Genomic DNA, 24,938 nt, shown 5'->3' with positions numbered 1-24,938 from the left:
GAATTGGGGTTTTTTTTTATGAAATTAAGGTTCTTCGCAGTTATTGTTGTGCAATTGTCTTAAACAATTGATGATTAATGTATTGATATGCATTTTAATAAGAAAAAATACCCACGTTCTGGTCCCTTATCAACTACCAACGACGGTGACTTCTCCTTCCTTGTTCCCCTTTTCCAGAAAAAAAAAGGGTTTACTTTCATTAATGGCGGGGAGGTTATGATTTGACAGTGAATTTATGAGGAAAGAGGAAGAAATTTAATGGAGAAAGAGTAGAGTAGAATACAATAAAATCATAAGAGAGGGAAATCGAGTGAAGAAAAGAAAAGAAAAAAAAAGGAAAATAAAAAAGTGGGGCCTACTGCCGGAAAAATGACCGGAAATATGAAAAAGGTGGTGACTTAATTAGTTTTTAATTTAATGGGTGGTAACTTAAATTTTTTTTTTTTTTGGGTGCTAATTTCGAAATAGGTGTATTTAGTGGGTGGTAAAATACAAAATTTCCTTATATTAATAAAACATAGATAACTTGGATAACTTTTATTATATTGGGGTAATTTTAATTTAACTTGGATAATGTTTGATAATTTTAGCAACTTTACAACATAATTGTACAAAAAAAAAAATTTAGAAGTTTGTGTCATCTATATACTCTTAATGAAGTTAACCGATTTTAATTAGAATTAGGACTAGGACTAGCATTAGCATTAGCATTATCCTAAACTTATTTCCATAAATAATAAAGCGGTTAATAGTATTATATATTGACCCAAGTATTTTAGTTTTCTCCCTTTCAATTTGTTGCAACAATATTTTTCTTTTGTCACCGTTTGATAATTGAGAGTATTTTCAACTAGCTTCTAGCTAAGAATCATCAATCGCAATAATGATGATATCTTTTAGACTTTTTGGAGAAGACATTTTTATAGGAAGAAAAAGTGATGACAATGTCAACAAGGTCATCAACCCTGAAGAAGCATGTAGTAGTAATAGTAATGATACTATCACTACGATTAAACTTTTTGGAAAAGACATTTATGTAGGAAGAAAAAGTCAAGAAGCATGTAGTAGTAATAGTACTAATGCCACTATTATTACTAATAATTCTCTTATTATACATGAAGAAAATCAAGAAAGGGTACGAAAGAGAGGTCGTTCTTCGGAACAAGGCCATAATAAGTCATCAAAGGTACCAAAGAAGCAAAAAAATCATGACAACGTCAATAAGGTTATCATCCCTGAAAAAGCATGTAGTAGTAGTAATGCTACTACTAATAATAATTCTCTTATTATACATGAAGAAAATCAAGAAAAAGAAGCATGTAGTAGTAGTAATGCTACTAATACTAATAATTCTCATATTATACATCAAGAAAATAAAGCATGTAGCAGTAGTAACGCTACTAATACTCTTATTATACGTCAAGAAAATCAAGAAAGGGTACTAAAGAGAGGTCGTTCTTCGGAACAAGGCCATAACAAGTCATCAAGGGTACCAAAGAAGCAAAAAAATCCAGGGCCGAGCAAAGAAGAAAAGAAAAAGGCAAAATTTAAACCCCCGAATCTTCCAAGTGAACTCGTAGAGAAAGCAATGGGCATGGGAGGTGGTCGCGGCGAGGTGCCTAAGCTTGTAATGCAAAAATACATTACTGCTTCGGATGTGAAAAGGCAACAAAATCGATTGTTGCTTACTAAGACTGACATGCGCGAGCATAATGGACTTGTTTTAACCGATGAAGAAAAGAGAGAGTTGAAAGAAGGCGGCGATATTAAGGTGACTTTAATACTGCAAAACAAAGAAGAGATGGAGCTAAATCTATCAATGTGGCCAAAGAATACGGATGAGAAAAAGACTCTGGTGCTGCAAAGTTGTTGGTGGGATGTGACAAACAAAATTAATCTCAAACATGGTGATGTTGCTCAATTATGGTCGTTTAGGTTTGGACAAGAAAGAAAGATTGCCTTTGTTTTCCTCCAAGTTGTTAACGACAATAACCAACTTAATAATGCAGTTACTATAGCCTAAAAAAAAAAAAGAAATTAGTAATATTGATATTCTTCTTAGGGTAGGACTTAAAAATCTATTGCTATTCTTTTATTAGTTACACTAAGTTAGCATTTTTTTTTTTTTTTTTTAAAAGAGGGTGAAATTTAAGGGAGTGATCGATGTAACTCCTCTGAAATTCACTGTAGACTGTCAAGAATTTTCCGGCAACTAGTGCCGCCATTATTTGTTCGTTTTTTATTTTAATTAATAGGTTGTACTCTTTATGATAATAAGCATGTTCTCATTATATTAATTTGCTTTTGTTTCATAGTTTCATATTCTTTCAATAATAAGTAATAATACCTCGTTCAAAAATTTAATTACTCCATATTTATCTAATACTTCGCACTTGTATGAAAGGCATGATTCACAGTAGGTGTTTTTAGGTGTTAATGAAAATTAAAATACATTATCGAACACTTTTTCCCGTGTTAAGTCTAAAACTGCAATACTTTATTAACCAATGGGGAAAAATAAAATATCAAAGGGTTACTGTACAAACAACCTGTATTCAAACTTAAATTTCAAAGGCAAAAACACATTTGAAGGCTGATAGAACTATAGATGTGTCAAAAATTGATACCAAAATTTCAGTAATATAACAATGTAACGTATTTCGCCTAAGAAACAATACAAGATTTGGAAATATACATTTTACGGAAGAACAATGCTGTACAATGACTGAATAGAGCACCTAAGAGGTCATTAACGTTTGAAACCTCTTCCTGTAAAGAAAAAAAATTCTCAGAAAATGGAACCTAGCAAAAATTGGAATGGTAGTGATAGGCTGACAGCTATAATCTCCTCCCCACCTACTATCCCTCGAGGAAAAATAAGTGAGCATGCTGCCTCCACAAGCAATAAAACACTAAAAATTGTCGCTTGAAGGTGCTTAAGAATGATGGACAGCAACAGGGGAAGCTACAAGTTCTCTTAAAAGCTGCAATCACAATTAGTTGGTGTGATTTAGAGGAGAGGGAAACAGATTGCAATACATTGTAGCACTGTAATATAATTCAGATGAGAGGCACATAATAATATCGTATAGGTAGTACACATGGTTGGCATGGTAGTATCATCCTGGTGCATAACAGATTTGTCATTCTTTTAAAGGGCAAAGGGACTAAGGGAGTGAGCAGTGAGCACGATGCCACAAAGTATCTCGAGAAAATACAAAAATTAATAATAATAATAATAATAATAATAATAAAAAAAAAAAAAAAAAAAAAAAAAAACCCTCTTGTAGGGTGAAATGAGGAGAAAGACCATCAATTTGAACAAAAAGGAGAAAGAAAACCTTGGCGCCTCCAAACTACACATAAGAAGTCGCACATAGTTTTGCCAAAGAAGCCATTTTTTCTGAACACCTAATTAGTTTTATTTTATTATTGGGGGGTCAAGCTTATAAGAGGCATTTTATGATTCTCCTGACTGAAAATAAAGCAGGATTACCTAAAAAGAAAGCAAAGGCCACCGATGTCAACTGGTCCAAGGTGGTGACAGAGAAGTAGCCATCGTTGATGCACTTGAGCCTTGTTTTTCATATATAGCAGCTTTGAGGACTTTATATTGTTCTTTCACAGAAGCATATAATGCTTGTGCATAAGCCGCCTTAGCCTGCAGTAAAATCACCAAAAGAATCACAATTTTGGACCTTGCCATGTTATGATCTTATGTGAACCACTTAGTGCAAGAGTTTCTGAACTATACACCAACCTCTTTCTCGTTTTCCCAACCAAAAGAAATATCAGAGTATTTGATCTCTGGTTCAACAGATAACCCAACTCCATGAAAGGATATTACTCTTTTCTCCCCAATTTCTTTTTCAACCTGCAGAGAGAAGGAAAGGTGAGCTTTCAAATTAAAGAAATTCAAAGTCAAGCAGGCTTTTTCAAACAACATAAAGATACCTGTGCTGGAGGAGGCATTATGTCATAGCATAGTAATGCCATTGGATAGATATGCCCTGGTACGCCGGAATGTTCCACAAGCCTTCTCATATTATCCACTGATGTGACATCAAAAGTTGCCTGATGCTCTTCCAATCAGTATCATATAAATGGCATAGTAAAATAGCAGAAAAGAAATGCAAGAAATAAGATTCATGATTCACTTGCACAGTGGAACTAGTCTATACTCTATATATACACAGAAAGGAGATCATATCAAGAATAGCAACTAAGTTACGCACAAATAATGCCTCCTACATGAAAAACAAATAAAACAAAACATCCATTAGGAGCATAAAATCTCCCATTCTATGAGTAATAAGTATACAGCAATCAGCACAAAAAAAAAAAAGTATGAAAAGTGCAAGTGCAGATGTCAGAAGAAAAGGCAAACGGTCTAAATTTTTACTGTCTAACGTAACATTAAAACTTACCGGGTACCATTCACCAGTGACAGCATCTGGACGATCTCTTCCACCACTGGGTGCGATCCAGATTATTTTTGAACCTTCTCTGGATGTAGATATATCATTTAGAAGACCCAGCACGAGAAAAAGATAAGAGAAAATATTCAATATAGAACAACGGGAAAAGACTACATTTCAGACTTCAAGACACCAAAAAAAAGAGAATTAAAAAAAAAAAATAAAAAAAAAAAATATATATATATATATATATATATATATATATATATATATATATATATATATATATATATATATATATATATATATATATAAAAACCCACACATAGAGACCAGCAAAGTGAGCAAACACACTTTCATAAAAAAAAAGTCTGTTGGGCAGCTCTAATATAAGTTTAAATGCTCAATGCCCATCCTGATTTCCTGATTTACAGAGATACCTTTTAGCATCTATAAGCATAATCATATAGCTAAGTCCAAAGACCTTTTCTATTTAATATACACTGTGCTAATAGCCCCATGAACAAACCATATTCATATAGTTGATCATTTATGAATCAAGTTTCTCCCAATTTTTCACTGCTTCCGGTCTTCCAAACATTTCAGAAACCATATGTCAACATGGACGAGAAAGAAATACAAAGAACATGGCCACATGGGATAGAAATTTGCAATCCCTTCACTATTAAGAGCTAATGCGCAATTCGAAGCTTCATCCAGAGATCAACAAAATTACAAATAGAAGTTCTAGTTTCATCATGAACAATGAAGCTGAATCCAAAGTTGTGCTAATTACCTTAAAAGTAAGGCCAACTCTTTCAAACTCCTTGTATTTGCTCTTTTCTTTGCATCAACAAGCTCGGGAACATCATGCATGTGCTTCTTAGAGTAAACACAAAGAAGATTCCTGAACCGAAACAAAAGAGAAATAGATGACAACTAAACATCAAAAAGTAGACAGGGTTCCTTAAACAATGAGATAGAGCATATCAGATCACCTTCCCATGCTAAAGGGTTTGCAAAGAGGATCAGTTACAACTCGATCGCCTGCTATGTAGATCTGCAGCATATAAAAGTTACACCCTTTCCATGTAAGCTTTGAAAAAATAATGCACAATAAAGGGTGCAAATTACATATTTGACAAATAGCATATTGATGTCACCAGATTTTCTGCGATGAGTGAATTTGTCTTCTCCAGAAGCAATGCAATCACGGCGGGATCTGCTTCAGTTTGATGGTTGGACATTAAGATAATGTTATGCCCCTGCACATTACAGCTAGGATATTGAAGCTGCAACATTATGGGAATCTTTACCAGGAATTTATCAAATGCACAAGTTGCTGGTATAGGATGTAGCAAGCACAACGTTATATAGGGCCTCCTTGCTATGAAGAAATATATATATTTAAAAGACATGACACTACACCTACAGGTACATTTCTCCACTATCAAGGCACATACACAATCTTGTTTATAATATCTTAAGAACGTCATTATTACCAAGGGTATCCTACGATTGAATCTGGTATCCTTGGTCAAATTTCTACACATAGGATATTGGCTAATATAAAAATGCACATTACTTCCTCCTCTTAAATCACATCATTAGGCCCCAAATAGTACCTTTCAGTCTGAAAGTTTCAGATTCATCCAAAAAGAATCCCCAACAATTAATGGCCATATGATTGAAGTTTTTAACACTTTCTTCCTATCTACTACTTTAATCACTCAGGTAGAGCAGCCTAAAAAAGACTGAGAAACAAAGAGATTTGAGAATAGATACCTGCTGAAGCTTCTCCTCCATTTCATGAAAAAGGGTGATATTGCCGACGTATGAATTTCTGAAATGAAACAATGACAATAAGGATCAAGAATTGGTTGAGCCAATAACCCCAAAGCTAGACATGCTTGTGCTGATTTTTTTTTAATCAATCCACCCCCCAAAGAATCAAACAGACTAAAACAACACAGTATGCCAAACACTACAGAAGTATATCCTACAAAAGTAGTCCGTGGTTTCTTCTAAAACAATATCCAGAAGACCAGAATGCACCTCCACTTTAAGCACAATGCAATTTGCACTTTTAGACTTTCAGTCATATTTGAAACTAATCAAAGGCATTATGTTTAAATCAATAACTTCCATTGAATCAAACAGCAGCCACATTATGTAATAACCACAACATCATAATTTATAAATTTTTTTAATCAAACAAGCGCAATATCCACTAGGTAATCAGACAAGTATAACATTCTCTTTAAATAAAATCATGTTAAATTATGTTGAAGAGAATATATGAACTATTTTCACGTCATAAGTCAAATACTGTTATAAAATAATGATGCCACGAAGAGAAAGACAGGAGGTTAACTCACCCAAAATCAATCAATGGACGAATGTAATCTTGACCAAAGGAATAATAGTCAATAGGCTCTCGAATAGCTTTGTGATACGGTGGAAATACAAAAGGGTCCTGTAAAATATATTAAAACCACTAACCATATAAGCAGCTGAGTGGTGCATAATTCCCGTCATATAATAAAAATGTTATTTTTATAGATAAATATTTTGGGCGATTATAAACAACGATCTGATGTCTACCAATCACAAGTGGATATATAACATAAGAACATTGACAAATCAATGACCACAATAGATTAGACCATAGAATACCTCCATATCCATTAACACAAAATTCAGCATAGTTTTCATGTTTGACAACACTAGTTCATCAGCATTAGAAATTCCACTTGAAAGGACCTGAAAAGTTAAACCAGTTGACAGATGTCACAACTCAACACCACTAAATAGATACTCAAACTAATCTACAGGCTACAGGATATAAGTATCTAATCTCTCTATCATCATCAGAATTGCAAACAGGAAGTATAGAAAAAACAAAATTTAGTTCATCCAACAGGTTTTCCTGTCTCCCCAATAAGATTTTATTTATTTATTTATTTTGGAAAAAGTAAAAAAATTACTCTAATGCCTCTAAAGAATCTTTCGTCCAGGCAAGGCAAAGGGAGTCAGATGTACGCAGCCATGTCAATGCGATAACAGAGAGACTGCTGACATATTTAGCAACTAGTGTAAGCTATTACAGGAAAGATAAGTACAGGCTTATAGCAGGCTGTTAAATGTGCCAATTTTTCCCCATTTTGACATTTATTGTGCAATATTCAGATTTTCAGAATTAAGGAAATACGGATATGTTTAATGTTTCTTGAGTCTTGTCCATTACAAAACTTAAAAGCAATAAGCACCCCCCTCCCTGATAAGAATATAAAGAAGGTTATATCAAAAATTTCCATGCCCTCACATAATCGCATACTTTTCTCCAAGTGGTAAAATAGCAAAAGGCAGAATTAAATCCAAAAGGAGAATTCAAAGTCTTGACTAGGAAATATGTAAAACAATTTTGCACTTCTACTTCGAAGTTGGGAAACAGGAATCAAATTGGGTTAACTGTGAAATAGCATTAATAAGGAAACTAGAGTCTGCCAGAAATATTCGAGGAGCAGAAGAGAATTTCTAATTTAAGAACTAGTTAAACATTGTAAATACTGCTACGCAATCCCAGGGCTTCAAGGAGACAAGCTTCATGCAACTGTAGAATGTATTTTACTGTCTGATGAAAGATGGACATAGGGTAATGCAACATATGCTCACATCCAATCAGACAAAAGAAATTCATAACAGCAGAAATTTTCCATTTGTTTGAAGAAATATAACCCAATTTCCAAAAATGGCTACAGATAGCATTCCAGGGAATGAATTGATCAATAATATAACTTACTGCGTTGCGGTAGTAGTGAAAAAGTTCCTCCACTGCAGCAGTAACACCTTTAGGCAACCTTCCAGTTTCTGATTCTCTTTTTATTCCAGAAATCAGCTCTGCAGGGATATACAAATCATTAAGGGAAGATATCACAATACCCAATTAAAAATAAAAAAATAAAAAATAAATATAAAAGAAAAAAAGAAGTCTAGACTCCTTGGTCTTACGAATGCCGATTTTAAGGTTTAGACAAACTTTATCAATACATATGTGTCAAAACATAGCACAGTAGCAGACACTTCACAATGGAAAAGTACTTAACAAAATTTCTTCATTGTATGATAATATAACAATAGACCCAAAAAACACTTTGCAAAATATGGGAATCAACTCAATGATTTAAAGGTTATAAGTATTTTCATTGGGAGGGAAGAGGGAGGAACTGTTAAGAAACTCTGAAAAACAGTATTAAACTTGTCACTTGCTCTTTTAGTCCACAACCCTACAACAACAAGGTCAACAACTAGACATTACAGAGATCAAGCATGCTTAACTGCATACAGTTGTCATCTACGAAAGAAAACGAAAGGCTAAGTATAGAGATACACTTAACGAAACAGGCAACAAAAGCGGAGTCATCTTAACCTGAAAAAATCCCTCCCTTAAGAACATCCTACATAGGGAAGTAGGAATCCTTTCTCAAACTGCACAGGAAGTGCCTTGGGTTCCCACTTCCCAGACAGTCCTTAGATGGGTAGTCAAAAACTAAAGAAGCATTTAACAGTAAAAGAGACTTCATTGACGTTCAACAATACAGTCAAGTCATCATTACATCTAAGTTTCATCTTGGACAGAATTTTAATCAGGAGGAGGGAAAAAAAAAATGTGGAGCTTGGAGCTTTAAAGGTTGAGCCCAGTACCATATATCATGCCAAAGAAGCATCCCCTTTCACTTAAGAACATCTTGAAATCTATTGAATATACCATCATGAATCCATCACAAACCTAGGCTTTCTTTTCTAAATTGTGATTCAACTTTAAATCAAAATGGTCATTTGTTGGGTTATTTATTGAAGCACAATTAGATTTTAAAAGAAAGGAAAGGAAAAAATATTGCTCACTACAATTAACCATAAAGCTATTGTACCAGACCAGCTAATAAATGGTAGGCAATCAAAGCATGATATAAGAAGATACATACAGCCGTACAAGTTGCAAATTTTCCCTTCTCTCTCCACTTATAAAGTATTGGTACATGTGAAAGCACAAGAACTCATCAATAATTGAGCTGGCTAAAATGAACTCTAGCTAATCTCCACTATATCATACTTCCTAAGCAATTAGGCAGTGGTCACTCACTTCCAAAGAGAATGTCATTACTTATCCAAGTAAAGTTAGGAATGTTTCTACTTTCTAGTACGACACTCATCCTTTCACATTTCAACAGAAAGCCTAGAGTGATGCTACTTTCAGAAGTTAGAGCACTAGAAACAATTCAGATATTTCAGAGAGGAAAGGAAAACTTGTGAACTGTATTAGGAGGCAGGAATCTACTCTACATCATATGCTTCATGGGAAAAACAGCAAGTCAGCAACAATCTTGAACTATGCGGTTCAAGTAAATAATGAACTAAAGCGCATAGGCATTCAAAATTATTTCATCCTAATAAGTGAACCAACAAAGGACATCTTTCTCTCTCTTTCTTAAATTCCACATTGTTATTTGTTATATGCTTCGAATTCTCTAATCACTACAGTACACCAGTAAACAACAAACAGAGCAGGAAAAGAAATGTTCAATTATCAATCAATTAGTATATAAACCAGTTATAGACAAAAAAATAACAAGAAATTGTTTGTGCCAATAAACTTATATAGAAATAGCATATGAATCCTGCAATACAAAGGATAAAGAACTTGTCTCCGATTTCTTCATCAACAAAAAAACACAAAAAATAATTAATCCGTCTCAAAAAAAAATCTAATCGGATAAAGAGAAAGAAAAAAAAATAAATAAATAAACGCTCATATACTAATCCAACAGCAATCTACATTTTAGCATATTAAATGATTCAAGAAACTGCTTATAACTGTAAATTAATCAAGAAACTGCATATCAATCCAGCAGAAAATTGTCTCCAATTTATTTCATTAGCAAAGAACACACTAAATTGGACACTAATTAATTGTTCTGTCTCAAAATTTTCCGATCAAATAAACGGAAAATAACGCTTAGATGTTAATCAACAAACTCTACATTGCAACATATTAATCAAATTATAGAAAACAAAAATATCAACAAAAGAAAACTGCATATTAATTCAACAGAAACTTGTCGCCGATTTTTTCATAAGCAAATCAACATTGAATTGGACACCAAAAATGATCAAATATCAATTCAGCAGTCATCTACATTTCAGGCATTCAGTTATAACAATAAACTAATCAACATAACACGCAAATAACTTGTGGAAGTTCTTCATTGCTAGCAATAAAATGAAGTAACACGAAAAATTTTTAGAAAGATAATACACCTTCAGCAGAACGAACATCAAGGTAAGTGCGAGAACGAAGAGATTGATTCTCATTATCATTCTTGAGTGGAATCTTGCAATTATCCTCTTCAGAAGCAGAATAAGAATCAGAATCAGAAGCAGAAACAGAAGAAGACGACGGAACAGCAGCATCCGCCATTAATTTGAGCTTGGAAGAGCAGCAACATAGTAACGAAGAGTTACTCCGAGTGAAAAAACTCCGACGAAGAACCACCTCAGAAAACGCCGAAGAAGACGCCGCCGATGAAGAAGAAACACTATCTTTGAGGAGCTCGAGAACGGGAGGAGTAGAGGAAGATAGCACTAACATTGTTAATGGTTTCTGGAAATTGAAGAGAGAGAAAATGCGAGAAAGAGGAGAGAGAAAGTGGAGAATGAAGAAGATGATTGGTGAATTTGAGTTGCAGAAAAAAAAAAAGAGGTGAAAGGAGGAGAGAGAAAGGATATATATGGTGTGGGTGTCTGAGGAAGTTGCAGGATTAGGCGATGACGGCTTTTGGGGTTACTGGATATGACGTTTCTTTCTGGTATTGTCGTTTTTCCATTTTCTTGAGCTCGTGGTGTGGGAGGACTAGGAAATGGATAGATTCGTTTTTCTTTGATTAAAACATGAAGTCCAAGGGTTGATGATTAATCAACCATATATTGGGGTATGGCCGTATGGGGGGTCAAGTGGGGTGGGTAGGTTCGGGTCACGTCAGGTCAAACTGTATCAAGTATTTAAGTTTGTGGTTTTCATGTTTTAGTTAGGAGGGTACGGAGTATGAACTAAATAATGGAGGCTGAGTTGAATGGGTAAGGTCATGTAAGTTCATGTTTTAGGGAAGCGGGTCTTGTATTCGAGTGAGTTGTGTCTATAATGAACTAAAAATGTCGTGTTAGTCCCTTTGTGGCCTTCTAAACGCACATAGCTCAAACCACGTGCTATGCTAAATCAAGCAAGGTGATGCACAGATGGACCAGTTAGGCTTGTGCTAAATTTTAACAATGGTTTCGTTGCATGAATTTGGACTATCGATGTGCATCGTGTCGGGTTTAGATGGGCTCGTGGTAGTTGCACTCAATTGGTATTACTCTGTATTTTTTATTTTACGAAGAATGTATTATTTCCTATTGTTGAAAGTATTTCTGACAAAGTCTCATTTGATTGATTTTGAGGATAAGATAAATTAGATAAAATTATTAAAGTGTGATTCATGTATTATTAAATATTACAAGGATAAGCACCCATGCTACAAAGTAGAGGTGATCAACATTGGCTCGGCCCACTAGTCCGGCCCGATCCGACCCAAAAATAGGGTGGGTTTGGACAAGCCTAAAAACACATTTTTAGTTAAAAATCCGAACTCAGCCCGATCCAATCCGAAAATAGAGCGGATTTGGGCAAGCCTAAAAACACATTTTTAGTTAAAAATCTGAACCCGACCCGAAAAAAGCCCAAAAAACCTACTACATTGTTATGGGTTTGGGCACGAGATTTGATGTTAAGGCCCAACCTGATTTTTTTATCACCTCTACTACAAAGAAAGTAATGTGAAGACAACTTACTCGAGTAGGCCATAAATTTCCTAGTAACATATCATTATGTCATTGCATGTAAATCCCTTATAGTAAGTTGAATGAGTTTGGTCTAAATGATTCTAGGGCGCATAATGAAAATTATCTTAGAGAATAATAGGATCAGAGAGAAAATGAAATGAATCTTTATTTGGATTGATCCTCATCTATATCTGATAAAAATAATGAGATTATTTTTCACAGTGTATAAAAGTTTAGAGGGAAAAAGGAAAAAAAGGCAAAAGAATCGAGGGTGGAAAATAAAAGGTTTATAGCTACACTATAATTCAAAACTACTAACCTTTTTAAAATACTTCATATCAGTTATCCATAGAGTAGTGCTAAAAAAAAATATGGGAAGCAACTAAATAATGGAGACTAAATCCTTCTTTTCAATCCAAATGTAAGAACACATGACAATAACTTTGAAGTGGGAATGAAATTGGTTGAAAAATTAATCTAGGGAGCCAATCGATAACTATAAGGTTTTTTTTTTTTTTTTTTTTTTTTAAACGAAAACTATAAGGTTTTCAAAGGCTATTATATAAGAACATACAAGAACACAAGACAATAACTTTGAAGTGTGAATGAAATTGGTTGAAAAATTAATCTAGGGAGGCAATTGATAACCTTATTTTTTATTTTTATTTTTTTTAATTTTAGCGAAAACTATAAGGTTTTCAAAAAGTATTATATAAGAACATAATAGGCAATACAAAGCAAGTGTGGATGAGCTCCTTGTTTTGATTGGAGATTGTAGGTGTAGAGTTTTAGAGGTCTACCATCAATGAGCATGATCTAATTAAATTGGTAAATGATAATAAAATTAGACAAGAAATTATAGTTTTTCTCTACTTTAAAAGAGATGGAGAACCAATCTATCTCTTAAGGTGAGGATTTTCTCTAGAGGACTTCTCTATTATACAGAAATGCTCTAGCAAACTCACTTCAAGCTTGCCTTCACTTCTTTGCCTAATGCAGTTTATATAGGGGAAAACTTACATAGAGTACCGACACTTCTTATGGCTTACAACAAGACGTGGCTATAGTAAAAGTAGATTGCATGATTGCTGGTGACTGGTATGGGCTCAGGAATCCATTATCTCATCCATCATTATGTCTTGTAGACCACCCTCGCTCTCTTTATTGTCTTCAACACTGAAAATGTTTTAAAGTGATATATAGAACCTCAATCTTAACCACTAGGCCAAGATCTCATTGTCTTATCGATATATAAATTAAAAGTAATTATCAAAAATGGATTGAAAAAGTAGTTTTAAAAATCTAGATTATACTTGTATTTATTAAGGAGGAAATTGAAAAATTAAAAATGAAAAAAAAAAAAATTAATATGCAAAATTGCAATTTCTCAAGCTTGGCCAATAAATAAATTAGAGGTCTATTTTCAACAAAAACCCTGTGTCACCCACACTTGCCACTTAAATTTTGTGGGAAATTCGATTCTCAAAAAACCCAATTTCTCCATAAATTTAAGAGGATTGAAAGTTAGTTTTCTGAAATTCAGCACAAAATAATCTTGATTACTTAACAAAGAAGACGAGGATGTCAATGTTCTCGGTTGTATCTTCACCTACCATTTCTCTTACCCCTTCTTCATCTTTCAGTGGCAGACTCCTCTTTCTCTCTCATCCTCCCTCTAAATCTTTCTTGCTTCTTCAGAATCGGTACTTTCTCTCTCTTCCCCACATATTTATAATTAATACCCTTTTGTTTTTATACATTTGCATGATTTTCTCTTTAATGTACTGAATGTCTGTTGATTGAAACTGTCTTTTTGTTACTCGTATTTATTTTCATAATTGAATTTGTTGAGTATGTTTTTCTTATGATAAATGTACATGTGGGTGATGGTTTTTTTTTTTTTTTTTTTGGTATTTTGATTGAATGGAAAAGGGGGATTTCAGATATATTATGTGTTTGTATGATTTTTAGGTGGATTATTTTGTGTGCATTAAAGGGTTTGTAGTTAATTATATGAATATGAAATCATTGGAGATTAAATGTAGCAAATTAGCAATATAAGCTCTAGTTTACTGGAGAGAAGATGCGATGGGAAGTGTTTCTGGGTGATTTATGTTAGGCTACATTATGAAATGTCGGCGAAAATGCGAGTTATACACATCCATGTTAGCTGGGTGCCAGGGTTTTCTTAGGGAATAGTTTGACAGCTTATCGTCGTTTTTGAGTATGTAGAGTAATGTTGTTGAGGAAGATCAGGGTTATTAGGTCTTGGGTGTCAGTTTGTCAGGTTTATGTTTTATTGATGGGGGCTGGAAATTGGGGAAATAAAGCAACCCGAACTTATATGGAAAAGGGACCTTATAGATCAAATCAAAATTCACGAAGTTATCTTTACTCAGCTGAAATATGCTAGAACGAGTATTGTGTGTGCTGACTGCTGAGGGATCTTTTGATGTGTTAGTAAAGGGATATGATTTGGTTATTGGCAACTGCATATCATATTGGCAACGTAAATATTCAGTGAAGTTTATGTTATTTTATACTGTATCTGTTTTCAACTTTTCACTGAATATTTATTCCTGTTGGTAATCTTAAAAAGGCTTCTTCTCCAAGTCTGCAATACTTTCCCGCCAACATTTAGGATGGAAAAGAAAATTGAATGTGGTCATTTCTTGCTGCTTCTATGAAGTATAAATCTCCAAATCTGCATTGATGGTACATTTTTAAGCTTCTAAAATCACGTAGATATGAGTCTCGTTTACCTTGTGCTATTGTGCTTCAATCTTCTACTCTATCCTATTTGCATGTTACTTTTGGTGAATCCTTTGACGCCTTTCCTTGAAATTATGTCATTGTAAAGTTTGATACATAATTTTCTTAATTAGTATCCTTAATTTTCTCTATGATTAAGAATTCATTATATTTCACTCCGTAATATAAAGAGGAGCTACATTGAAACTAAACAAGAAAGTCTGTAGCTCCAAGAACCCAGTAGGCTTTTTCTCAATGCACCATAACTTAAGGACTTGGTTTAGTTATTTACTGACTGATGTATTTACATCTTTCGTTGATTGGTCGTTTCCTGATCCTAAATATGACAAATTTTCTAGTCATGTGTAAAGGAGATTTTAGGATTAATGGTTGAGGTTTATAGAAGTAGCCGTAGGGCAATTATTCAGAATGTTTTTTTTTTTGTTTTTTTTTTTTTTTTTCATGTTACCTCATCACAGGTTCAAGAGATGTCATGTCAAGTGTAGTTATTCGGGAACAAACATAGACTACTCCAATTCTGCTACAATAGATGTTACAGCTGATGTTAAATCTGAAAAGGTATGAATTTGAATGGGTTAGATCAATCTTCTGTCTCCACATTAGCTGATAGTTGCTTTATATAACTTTATTGCTCTCTATATCTGCTTTTCTCGATAGTTAGTTGTTGTGGGAGGCAGTGGTTTTGTTGGATCTGCAATATGCAAGGCTGCAGTTTCAAAAGGCATAGAGGTTGTAAGTTTAAGCAGGTGCGACTTTTTCATCGTCTTAGTTGGTAATTTCCTCCTTGCTTGCCTTGCACAATCTCGTTAGCTGATATCTAATGCAAATTAGTCTGACCTGTAGTACTCCATTACTTATATATGAAGCTACTACTTGCCTGTACAGAACCTGAAGCTTCAATGAACTTTTTGCAGGTCAGGGCGGCCTCGTATTTCAGAATCTTGGGTAGATCAGGTTTCTTGGATCCCAGGCATGTGTCACTTTCATGCTATCTTACCACATTGATCTTACTGTTAACTTTTCAAAGTTCTTGATCAATGGAAATTCTGCTGGATCTTGTGTCTACTTGGTATCTAACTATCTATACTGTCCTTCCATCAATGCCTAATGAATGAGAAATTCCATTTAACTGTAGTAGCATTTCTCTGAAATTCCTTAAGCTGCAAGATCAAGAAGAAAGCTTTGATAAATTTACTAATTAACATATATTTTTTTTTTAAGTTGCTGTCTGTCAAAATCTGAATGAATATTTCCAGTTCCTCAACAAAGTTGCTTTGTTTGAGAGTTATTTGTACTTTAAAATGGAAGATCTTGCTGAATGTAGTCATTTTGTATGATAAATTGATAACATGAATTTGTCCTAAATTTACTATACACAACATAAGGAGGAGCAGAATACACTCAGAATCTAGCAACCAACTAGGAGGCATATGAATAAAAGATATGTATGAACTGACTCTTTAACTAAATTTAAAGGATTAGCTGAGCCCTGGTTATTCTTTACAGATTAGTGCAGGTGAGCTCCTGTAGAAAAGTTGACCAAATCTTCAAAGCCAAAAATTAAAAATTCCATAAAGGAAGAAATAAAAAATTATTGTGCAACTCTGGTGAAGTTTGTTGTGGAATGTGGATTATACATTATATTTTTTTTGACCAGATAAGTCAGACAATGTTTACGAGAACTTTAGAATGACTATTGCTTTCCTTCTAATCTGATACTTGTGGATTTGTTGTTAGTTGCACGTCTGCAGAAGCATGGGAAATAGTGGTCTCTTGGGTTCTCTATGGCCAGAAGATTATCTTGATAGTTACCTGGCACGTGGGATAGCAACCTTTCTTGTAATGCTATCTTGTGTTGATGTGCTCCATGGATGGTTTACCACCTCTTATGCTTGTATAATAGTTCCTAATCAATTAGATTACAATTAAGAGATTGCAGTCTGAAAGCAATGCACATACAGTGGTTTGTTGAGACATATGTTTTGTCCTAGGTTCTATAGTAACTGTGAAGATCTGTGGTCTTTCATGGAAACATGTATCTAAAATCTTCCATCTCACAGGGGATGTTTTTTATGCTAATTGGGATGAAATCCTTGTTGGAGCCACTGCTGTTGCTTCAACCTTGGGAGGTTTTGGAAATGAGGAGCAGCTGAAAAGGATTAATGGCGAGGCTAATATTGCAGCAGTAACTGCTGCAAAAGATTATGGTAAATGTCTATGTGACTTTATATTATGCTTTCAGTGAGGAAAGTAATCCCTGATCTGATCATTTACACTCATGCATCGTTAATATTGCTAATCTTATATATATCGTTCGTGTTCCAAATTTTATCAAAGTAAGAGAAACCATTTTCTGGTAAAACAGATAACTATATATAATTGTATCTATACTTCAACGTGTATGACACCAATGTAGTTCCTGGATGTAATCAGGGATTGTGTCAGTTCAGTGAGAGTTTTTAATGGTGTAAGGTGTCTTGTTTAGAATATGGTCTTTTGTAAAGTTTGCTAATCATTCTGATAGTAACAATACATTGTTTTAATTGTCACGTTTTCTTCAAATCTCACAGTGAACATATATGTGCCATTGAATTATATAGCGTTCCCTTAGAATGCCACACTATTTTTTCACAGATGACACTATTGTATTATGAACATTGCCACTAGGTCATAGGGCTAAAGGTAGAACAAAAGTTTGGACATCAGTAACAAGTCAATCATATCCTATGTATGCTGGATATGCAGAATGTAGGAATGCAGATAGATAGATGCCATTTCTTTTAAACAACCATAGTGACAACTAGTGTTGATCCTGTTGTTTATGGATATATGCAGCCATTTAATTCATTACTCTTTACTTTTATTTGCAGGAGTCCCTAAATTTATCTTGATCTCAATTCATGATTACAATTTGCCACCCTTCTTGCGTGAATCCACTTACTTCACTGCCAAGAGGAAAGCTGAATCAGAGATTCTTTCTAGATACCCTAATTCAGGTAATAACTATCGCATGATAATTTTCTTTTCATGTTGTCGATGCTCTTTGCTTCATAGGCATGTTGAAGTATCTTGATATGGAAACTTAAAAAGGTTAGAAACAATAAACTTGTATGGTTGTGATCATCTTCTGATTCACTCTTTTCACTCTGGAAGTTCCTTTATAAAAAAGAAATGGGTTCATACTTGTTTTGTTGACCATAAAGTTTTCCAAATATAACTTTTATGGGTGGCACACCATGCAATATGCCCCTACTTATACATAATCTTTTTCTCTAAACTAGGGAAGTTTCTGGCTCTCATCACAATTTCCCACCTTCATATTCTTTTGCTCTTGTACACACAAGCTGCATGGCCTTTCCATCTAATGCTATGTGGATATCTCCATTTCTGTTAATCAAGGAGGCTATGCTTATATGTTTTTTGAATCTAAATTTCCTCAGGGGTTATACTAAGGCCAGGTTTCATATATGGTAAGAGAAGGGTGGATGGCTTTGAGGTCCCTCTTGACTTGGTTATGGAGCCATGGGAGAAAATCCTGAGTGCTACGGAGAACTTTGTTAGACCTTTAAACTTTCTTCCTGCTTCAGACTTACTTTTGGCACCACCTGTCAATGTTGATGATGTTGCACTGGCAGTAGTTAACGCTGTCAGAGATGATGGCATGTTCGGCATTTTTACAATTGATCAAATTAAGCAAGCTGCAAAGAATGTGAAGGTGTGACCAAGTGAATTGATGCTGTCTCTGCATCACTGGATTTAGATACTGAGTTTATAGTCTGAAACTGCAGGCTTGTAATACCATGAACGATACTCTTAGGCCTCATAGTAATGTACTAATGTGTATATCATACTGTAAAACTTAAGGATTTTTTGTCATTCCTTGGCTGCTATATTTATGCCAGAAATGACTCCTTGGTTTTTTACTGTAAATTTTTATGCCTCCTTTTCTTACATGTCATTCCTGTATTTCAATTGTATCCTAACCTTAATTTCTCACCTTAACAAAAAAAAAAATCTTCATTTCTTAACGAATTGATGCAGTAATCTTACTTAAATACAGGGGCAATTCAATCTAAAGTTGGGGTTTAACCTAGGCAACTGTTTGGAAGAACTGTGAGCTCATCAAGACCTCACCTCCTCAGTACACTGTTGTGTAACAATGAAGATAACATAATTTGTTAGCTTTACCCGTGCAACCTTTTGGTCTTTTATACGAAGTATGTTTTATTGTTTTATGGTGCAAATCCTGCATTCCATAAGAAGTACAGAGTATCATTGAAGGTCTAACGACCAAATCATTCTCATGTGTATTTTCAAGAGATTGATAATAATGAAATATATTAAATAAAGCAATGATGCAATGTAAACAGTTAAACGTGAGTGGAAAAAGTTATATTCAAGTGCTTGGAATTTTATTATGCTTTCTGATTTGTATATCAAACATGAAGACCGCCCCTGCCCTTCAAATTCTGTTCATAGAGTGAATACACATCCAAAAACCCTAATAAGCTTGGAAATTGCCAGTCAATTACTCAATTTCACTCAACCAAGTAAGAAGCTTACAGACCACTAGTTCATAGGAAATCAGATTATGGAAGACAACACAGCTAGCCACAAAAACATTAAAGCTCAGACAAGCTCCATGGCACATTCATCATTGAGAAATCGGAAGTAAACGAAAAAATTCCACTGTCGGCTGCCTACTTGAATGGTTCCCTAAAGATGAGTTGTTTTCATGTTTATATCATACTGGACGACACAGCTGCAAAAGAATCTAATCATGTTGCTTCTTAGCTAGAGATTGTTCTGTTAAATACCTGCGATAAATTGAAGTTTTTCATTAGTAAGAAGTAACATACTGCAAATAACAGAGCCGCTAACAGGCAAATGATGTTGAGGGTAAACACCTATCACTGTAAAAAAAACACCATTGCATTGGTGTACAATCAATATTAATCATACACGTTATTCCAATAACTCTCAGTCTGATGTCTCGAAGTTATCTTCGTATTGCCTACTTTGCTAACCCCTGATCCCCCCCCCCCCTCCTCTCCCCCTCCCTCTCTCTCCCCCTCTATTTTCTTTCACAGTTCCAACACTCTTGCTAAATTTTCACTCACAATAAAAACTTGAGTAACAATGGAGATATTCATATACTTACTTTCCGGTGTAAAATCCTGCAGAATACCACGCATTCAGGACTGTGCTTAGATCAGTTCCAGAGGTAGCACTTTGTTCTGCTCCATTGTTGCTTTTGTTTTCAATTGAATCTGCATCCCATATATAAGGTGTAAGCAAACTAAGCAGTATGCAGTAAGCACCTTAGCCTCTCTATTATCTCCATCAATATGAGAATGCACACATTAAAAAGAAAAGACAAAACCTAGCTAGACATCACTTAGACCAAGAATGGACTTTTGCAGAGAAATACTTCCTCTGCTTCTTTAAATTTGCAACACTTGAAATTTAGTAAGTTATACTAACCAGAATGCCAGAAATGCCTGTCAATCTGTCATAATGTGGGTGGGAGTGGGATAGACAAGGATAGATGGGCAATATAATAAGTAGGTGAAACTCTCTCCCTCATCTTTTCTTAATAAGAGTGCCATTTTTAAGTGTTTCAAACTTCATGATGTCTAAGAAAAGCAATTTTAAGTTTGCACAATACAGGGAAATTATCTCTGGTTCAAATAAGAAAAAATGACACTAGCCTAGAGCCCTAGATGAAGATAAGAGTAACTATAACTGACTAGTATCGATGAAGGTGAAAGTAACAATAATGGACACTAGCCTAGATGAAGATGACGGAAAAACATTGCAAAACCACTATAAAAGTTTTTGTTAAACCGAAATACCAGAAGTTCCATTCTTCAATGTGGACATTGCTCTTTCAGCAGCTCCCATTGCCGTCTTAACAATATCAGCATCTTCAACTGTTGAATGCTTTCCCTTATCTTCTATTGCCGGAGAATTGACACAAAGAGTACTAGTGGAAACACCAGCTAAAGGGCAAGGAATTGAAGAGCAAGAAGCCATGGTGCATTGACCAGCATATGGGCAGCAAGAAACAACCATTGTCCCACAAGGCACTTGACTTGCAGAGGATTGATATTCTTGGGTAACAGAATTGGCGCCCCACTCCAAGCCAGAAACAGGCACTTCACTAGGATGAGAATAATAATTGCTGAAGTTCTGCAGCTTCTGTAGAATATTTTGCCTTTGCTCCTCAACTTCATAATACTGTTTATAAAGTTGATTGTATTCATCCATGTCTAGGGAGGTAGAATGATTTTGAGACTGATCCTGCAGGGGCAAACTACTGGACCCAAGTGCATGTTCTCCGGGAACTTCTGAATCTGCATTTTCATTTCCTTTAGCTGTTTCCAGACTTTTGGTCTCTTCCACTTCTGGTGTAGCAAGCTGGCCATTAACATTCCCCTCATCAAGTTTTTCTGGATTACTTTACACGAAAAATAAAAGTGGTAGCAAATTTAGAGCGAGTAACAGAGATCAAATACAAAAAAAATGAACCAACCACTTAAAATTACTATCAAGCAATATTATATATAAAAAAATCCTAATCATTCTAATACCGCTTAGATATCAGCAATTCACCATGGCATCAATATAATCCTCAGAGTAGTTATGTTGCTTGCAGGTAATGAAGCATGATAACGGTCAAGTTACACGAAATGGTAGTCTTCCAGCACTTCCTACAAGTATGCACAATGAAAAGCTTCAAGAGACTATCTTTTTTGTTTAAAAAAAATGATATTAATACTTCAGATTAAGTATTAGTATTATGTTACATTAATGTTGTCTCTACTTTCACCAATATTGTATTAAAAAGCATCAGCCTGTGCATAATTCTTACTTTCAGAAATTATGGAAGTGGGTTGTAAATCTTTTTTTTTTTTTTTTGAAGAAAAAGTGGGTTGTTAATCTTAATCATAGACAAGATGAATGCAACATGAGCTTGGGAATCAAAGACGAAACTGAAAGTAGATACATTCCCGTAAACTTTTATAAGCATAATCAATATACAATCATTCTTCCATGAGCTTGTGCATCAAATTTAGAAATCCATTACTTCAAAAGAGTGGCAACTTGAAACCTCCAAAACATAACAAATTTGCGTAAAAGTTCCCTGATGATAGACAATATATACCCTTCCGACACTGTTATAGGAGTCAAGCCTGTCAGCTATGCTACATAGAGTTTCCATCTGACCTCAAACATGGAACGCCTATGTCAGATACTCAAAATTATAACTTGGGAGTGCACATAAATTGGGATTGGATCCGTTGGGAACATGAGAATTCTTCAGAAAAGAACACACATGTGTTCAATGCACATAGCGGAGATGACGAGATACCTGATCACTAGTACAGGATAGGGCAATAAGCATTGCTCTTTCTAGTCCATTATAAAACTACTTCACTTCACTCTACCTCCATCAAGAAATGATTGTCATAAAATTCCAAACCCTCGTAATAAAAAATACAACATAATTCTTTCTATGAAACCCTAATCACAGGATTGTTCCCACACTCCCCAAATCACCCATATGGGCATCTATGAAACAACAAACGATGATTATTCTACGAAAGGTGACAACTTTTTCCGAACATCCCAAAATGTCACTCCATATATGCAGCTACAAATTATCACTCCTTAAAAACAATTAACCTAGCCTACTAAACAAATCATCCCAGTTGCTACTTTCATAAAAATAATCCTCACCCAACAAATTATAAATCATGGGTAACCTTAATTCATACTAATAAAGTAATATATAAACATAAAACCCTAAAAAAATCAATTAAGCAGTGTAGCCAAACCTGTTATGTTCTTGAATAGCATCAATTCCAGAGGGAGCATCAGAATTGCTGCATTTGATATCTGCAGAAGAAGTATTCGGATTTTCTTTGTACCATTTTTTGTGCATTTTCTGCTTCACAAAAAATGAAGGATTAAAAATTAAGAATTGCAAATTATATGAGCAAAAATTGTAGAGAAAAGAAGTACCTTGTACTTGGAAATGGCTTCATCGAAAGCATTGATTAGAGCAGAATCATCCCATAATTCACTCTCTTTCCCCATACCCTTTTTCCTTCTTTACGATTTAGCAAAGCGGCGAGTTTGCAGAGAGAAAGTTAGAAATTTGTATTTTTCCGCAGAGGTGGGATCGGTTTTGGGAAATTTTTGGCTTACAAATTTACATGTTCAAAGATTACCTTTTCCCTTCTCCCTTCTCCCGTCCACCCCTAAATGGCCTAACCTGCTAATTTAAGTCAAGAAGGTTGACGAGTTACAAACCTTACAATTATGAATATCAAACTACGAGTATTTTAGTCGGTTAAAATTTTGAAAAATGATATCCAAAATAACACATTTGAGTAAGGAACAAAATGTCTTGTTCAACTAGACTAGTGTGTGTGTCATTAACAAAGTAGCATGTGTTTGTACAACTATACAACGTGTTTTTATTGAAACAATATCAAGAACATCTTGTATTCTGAGAAAGTTTAAATTTACAAACCACATTAAGAAAGTGACATGACATATCTCAAAATATACCAACATATAATGCGCCATGAAATTTTGTGTTAAAGATAATTAAGCAAATAATGAAAAATAAATATGGAGATGCGGGGTATCGATCCCCGTACCTCTCGCATGCTAAGCGAGCGCTCTACCATCTGAGCTACATCCCCTAAGATTATTATTTGTTATCATTGAAGATAATTATACTTAAATTCCATACACTCCACGTCATGACTCAGCTGTTTAACTTTATCTAGTGCGTTCGATTCCATGTTTCATGTTTGTCATGAATCATGCGTTATTTGTTTGTTCAGTTGTTACGCTTTATCCACACGAATTACCATCTACTTGTTTCTTTCATGCGGTTCTTCTTAAAGGTCACCAAATTATAGGATTATTAAAATTTCCAAATAAAGAAAACCAAAAAAATCACTTGTTAATTAATCATAAACAGACTCATATGCGGCTAGTGAGAAAAAAAAAAAAAAAAAAAAAAAAAAGGATTCATACGATGACAAAAAGAAAAGGAACAAATGTTGGCTTTATGATATGGAGGATTAACGTATTTTTGTATGATGAGTAATGAGTTTAGCCTTATCCAATTGTACCTTGTTTTCCCAAATTTGATTATGAATATAATTTGGAACAATGCCAAAGTTGTAAATTCCTATGCGTTTAACATTAATAAGAAAATTGAGAAAAAATCCTCTCTAAAATTTAAACTAGTAATTGTACTTCTTAGAGCCCTAGCAAATAGCAAGAGAGCTTTGCAATTACCTATTTTTAAATTTGTATGTATTTCCACAATGAGAGATTTTTGGTGATTTTGATAGTTTGGTAAAATAAAAACAAAGTATGGGTAGTCTCATGAGCAACCTTGCGCTTGGCTTGAATAGGCAAACTATACTATATGGCTAGTCTCATCTCTCACCAGCTACCATGGTCAACAAGCTTCAAGGCAAATCTAACAATGGCGGTTCACTATAAAAAAAAAAAAGAGAGAGGCAAAGAAGGCCTAGCTAGACAAAAGTAAGACAACACTCTTTTTAAGATATACACAAGGATAATTAATACTATGACTTACACATACACTTCCCATTGTAAGTAGTGACAGGGTCAAGATTTTAAAGACAATATTTACGTCTAATCCAATATGGCATTGAAAACAATATTTCGGTTGTCAAAAAAAAAAAAAAAAAAAAAAAGAAGAAAAAGAAGAAAATGTTATGAAATATTTGTGGATATCCATTATCCTTCTTGTATCATTCCGGAATATTCTAGATCTAGGCTTTATTGTTATCTAAGCAAACCCTAGTTATATTA

At 34.4% G+C, this 24,938-nt stretch overlaps 3 protein-coding genes and 1 non-coding gene across 4 annotated transcripts; 1 reads left to right on the top strand and 3 right to left on the bottom strand.

The window, feature by feature from the left end:
* Nucleotides 1-2,594: 2,594 nt before the first annotated feature.
* LOC110732611 (glycerol-3-phosphate acyltransferase, chloroplastic-like) lies at nucleotides 2,595-11,551 on the bottom strand. The gene is made up of 13 exons (XM_021912573.1): nucleotides 10,737-11,551; nucleotides 8,221-8,318; nucleotides 7,095-7,181; nucleotides 6,797-6,894; nucleotides 6,204-6,261; nucleotides 5,582-5,683; nucleotides 5,417-5,478; nucleotides 5,215-5,325; nucleotides 4,428-4,506; nucleotides 3,955-4,074; nucleotides 3,761-3,874; nucleotides 3,497-3,661; nucleotides 2,595-2,984 (listed from the first exon to the last, which is right to left on the bottom strand). Exons 1-12 carry the CDS (start codon nucleotides 11,065-11,067, stop codon nucleotides 3,524-3,526), a joined length of 1,398 nt encoding a protein of 465 aa, XP_021768265.1. The 5' UTR covers nucleotides 11,068-11,551; the 3' UTR covers nucleotides 2,595-2,984; nucleotides 3,497-3,523.
* A 2,023-nt stretch (nucleotides 11,552-13,574) lies between these two features.
* Nucleotides 13,575-19,026, top strand: LOC110732612 (uncharacterized protein At1g32220, chloroplastic-like). Its single transcript, XM_021912574.1, has 7 exons — nucleotides 13,575-13,999; nucleotides 15,527-15,626; nucleotides 15,726-15,814; nucleotides 15,983-16,038; nucleotides 17,129-17,275; nucleotides 17,939-18,064; nucleotides 18,509-19,026. Exons 1-7 carry the CDS (start codon nucleotides 13,878-13,880, stop codon nucleotides 18,787-18,789), a joined length of 921 nt encoding a protein of 306 aa, XP_021768266.1. The 5' UTR covers nucleotides 13,575-13,877; the 3' UTR covers nucleotides 18,790-19,026.
* Nucleotides 19,027-19,461: 435 nt separating this feature from the next.
* Nucleotides 19,462-23,368, bottom strand: LOC110732610. Its single transcript, XM_021912572.1, has 5 exons — nucleotides 23,097-23,368; nucleotides 22,910-23,019; nucleotides 20,924-21,528; nucleotides 20,230-20,338; nucleotides 19,462-19,885 (listed from the first exon to the last, which is right to left on the bottom strand). Exons 1-5 carry the CDS (start codon nucleotides 23,169-23,171, stop codon nucleotides 19,843-19,845), a joined length of 942 nt encoding a protein of 313 aa, XP_021768264.1. The 5' UTR covers nucleotides 23,172-23,368; the 3' UTR covers nucleotides 19,462-19,842.
* A 344-nt stretch (nucleotides 23,369-23,712) lies between these two features.
* On the bottom strand, nucleotides 23,713-23,785 carry TRNAA-AGC. The gene has a single exon. It is a non-coding gene; the product is annotated as a tRNA-Ala (tRNA).
* Nucleotides 23,786-24,938: the final 1,153 nt, after the last annotated feature.

The sequence above is a fragment of the Chenopodium quinoa genome, unplaced genomic scaffold, assembly GCF_001683475.1.
Source record: "Chenopodium quinoa cultivar QQ74 unplaced genomic scaffold, ASM168347v1, whole genome shotgun sequence".
Lineage (NCBI taxonomy): Eukaryota > Viridiplantae > Streptophyta > Magnoliopsida > Caryophyllales > Amaranthaceae > Chenopodium > Chenopodium quinoa.
Note: the sequence above shows the minus strand (reverse complement) of the source record. Positions and strands in the feature narration are given on the sequence as shown.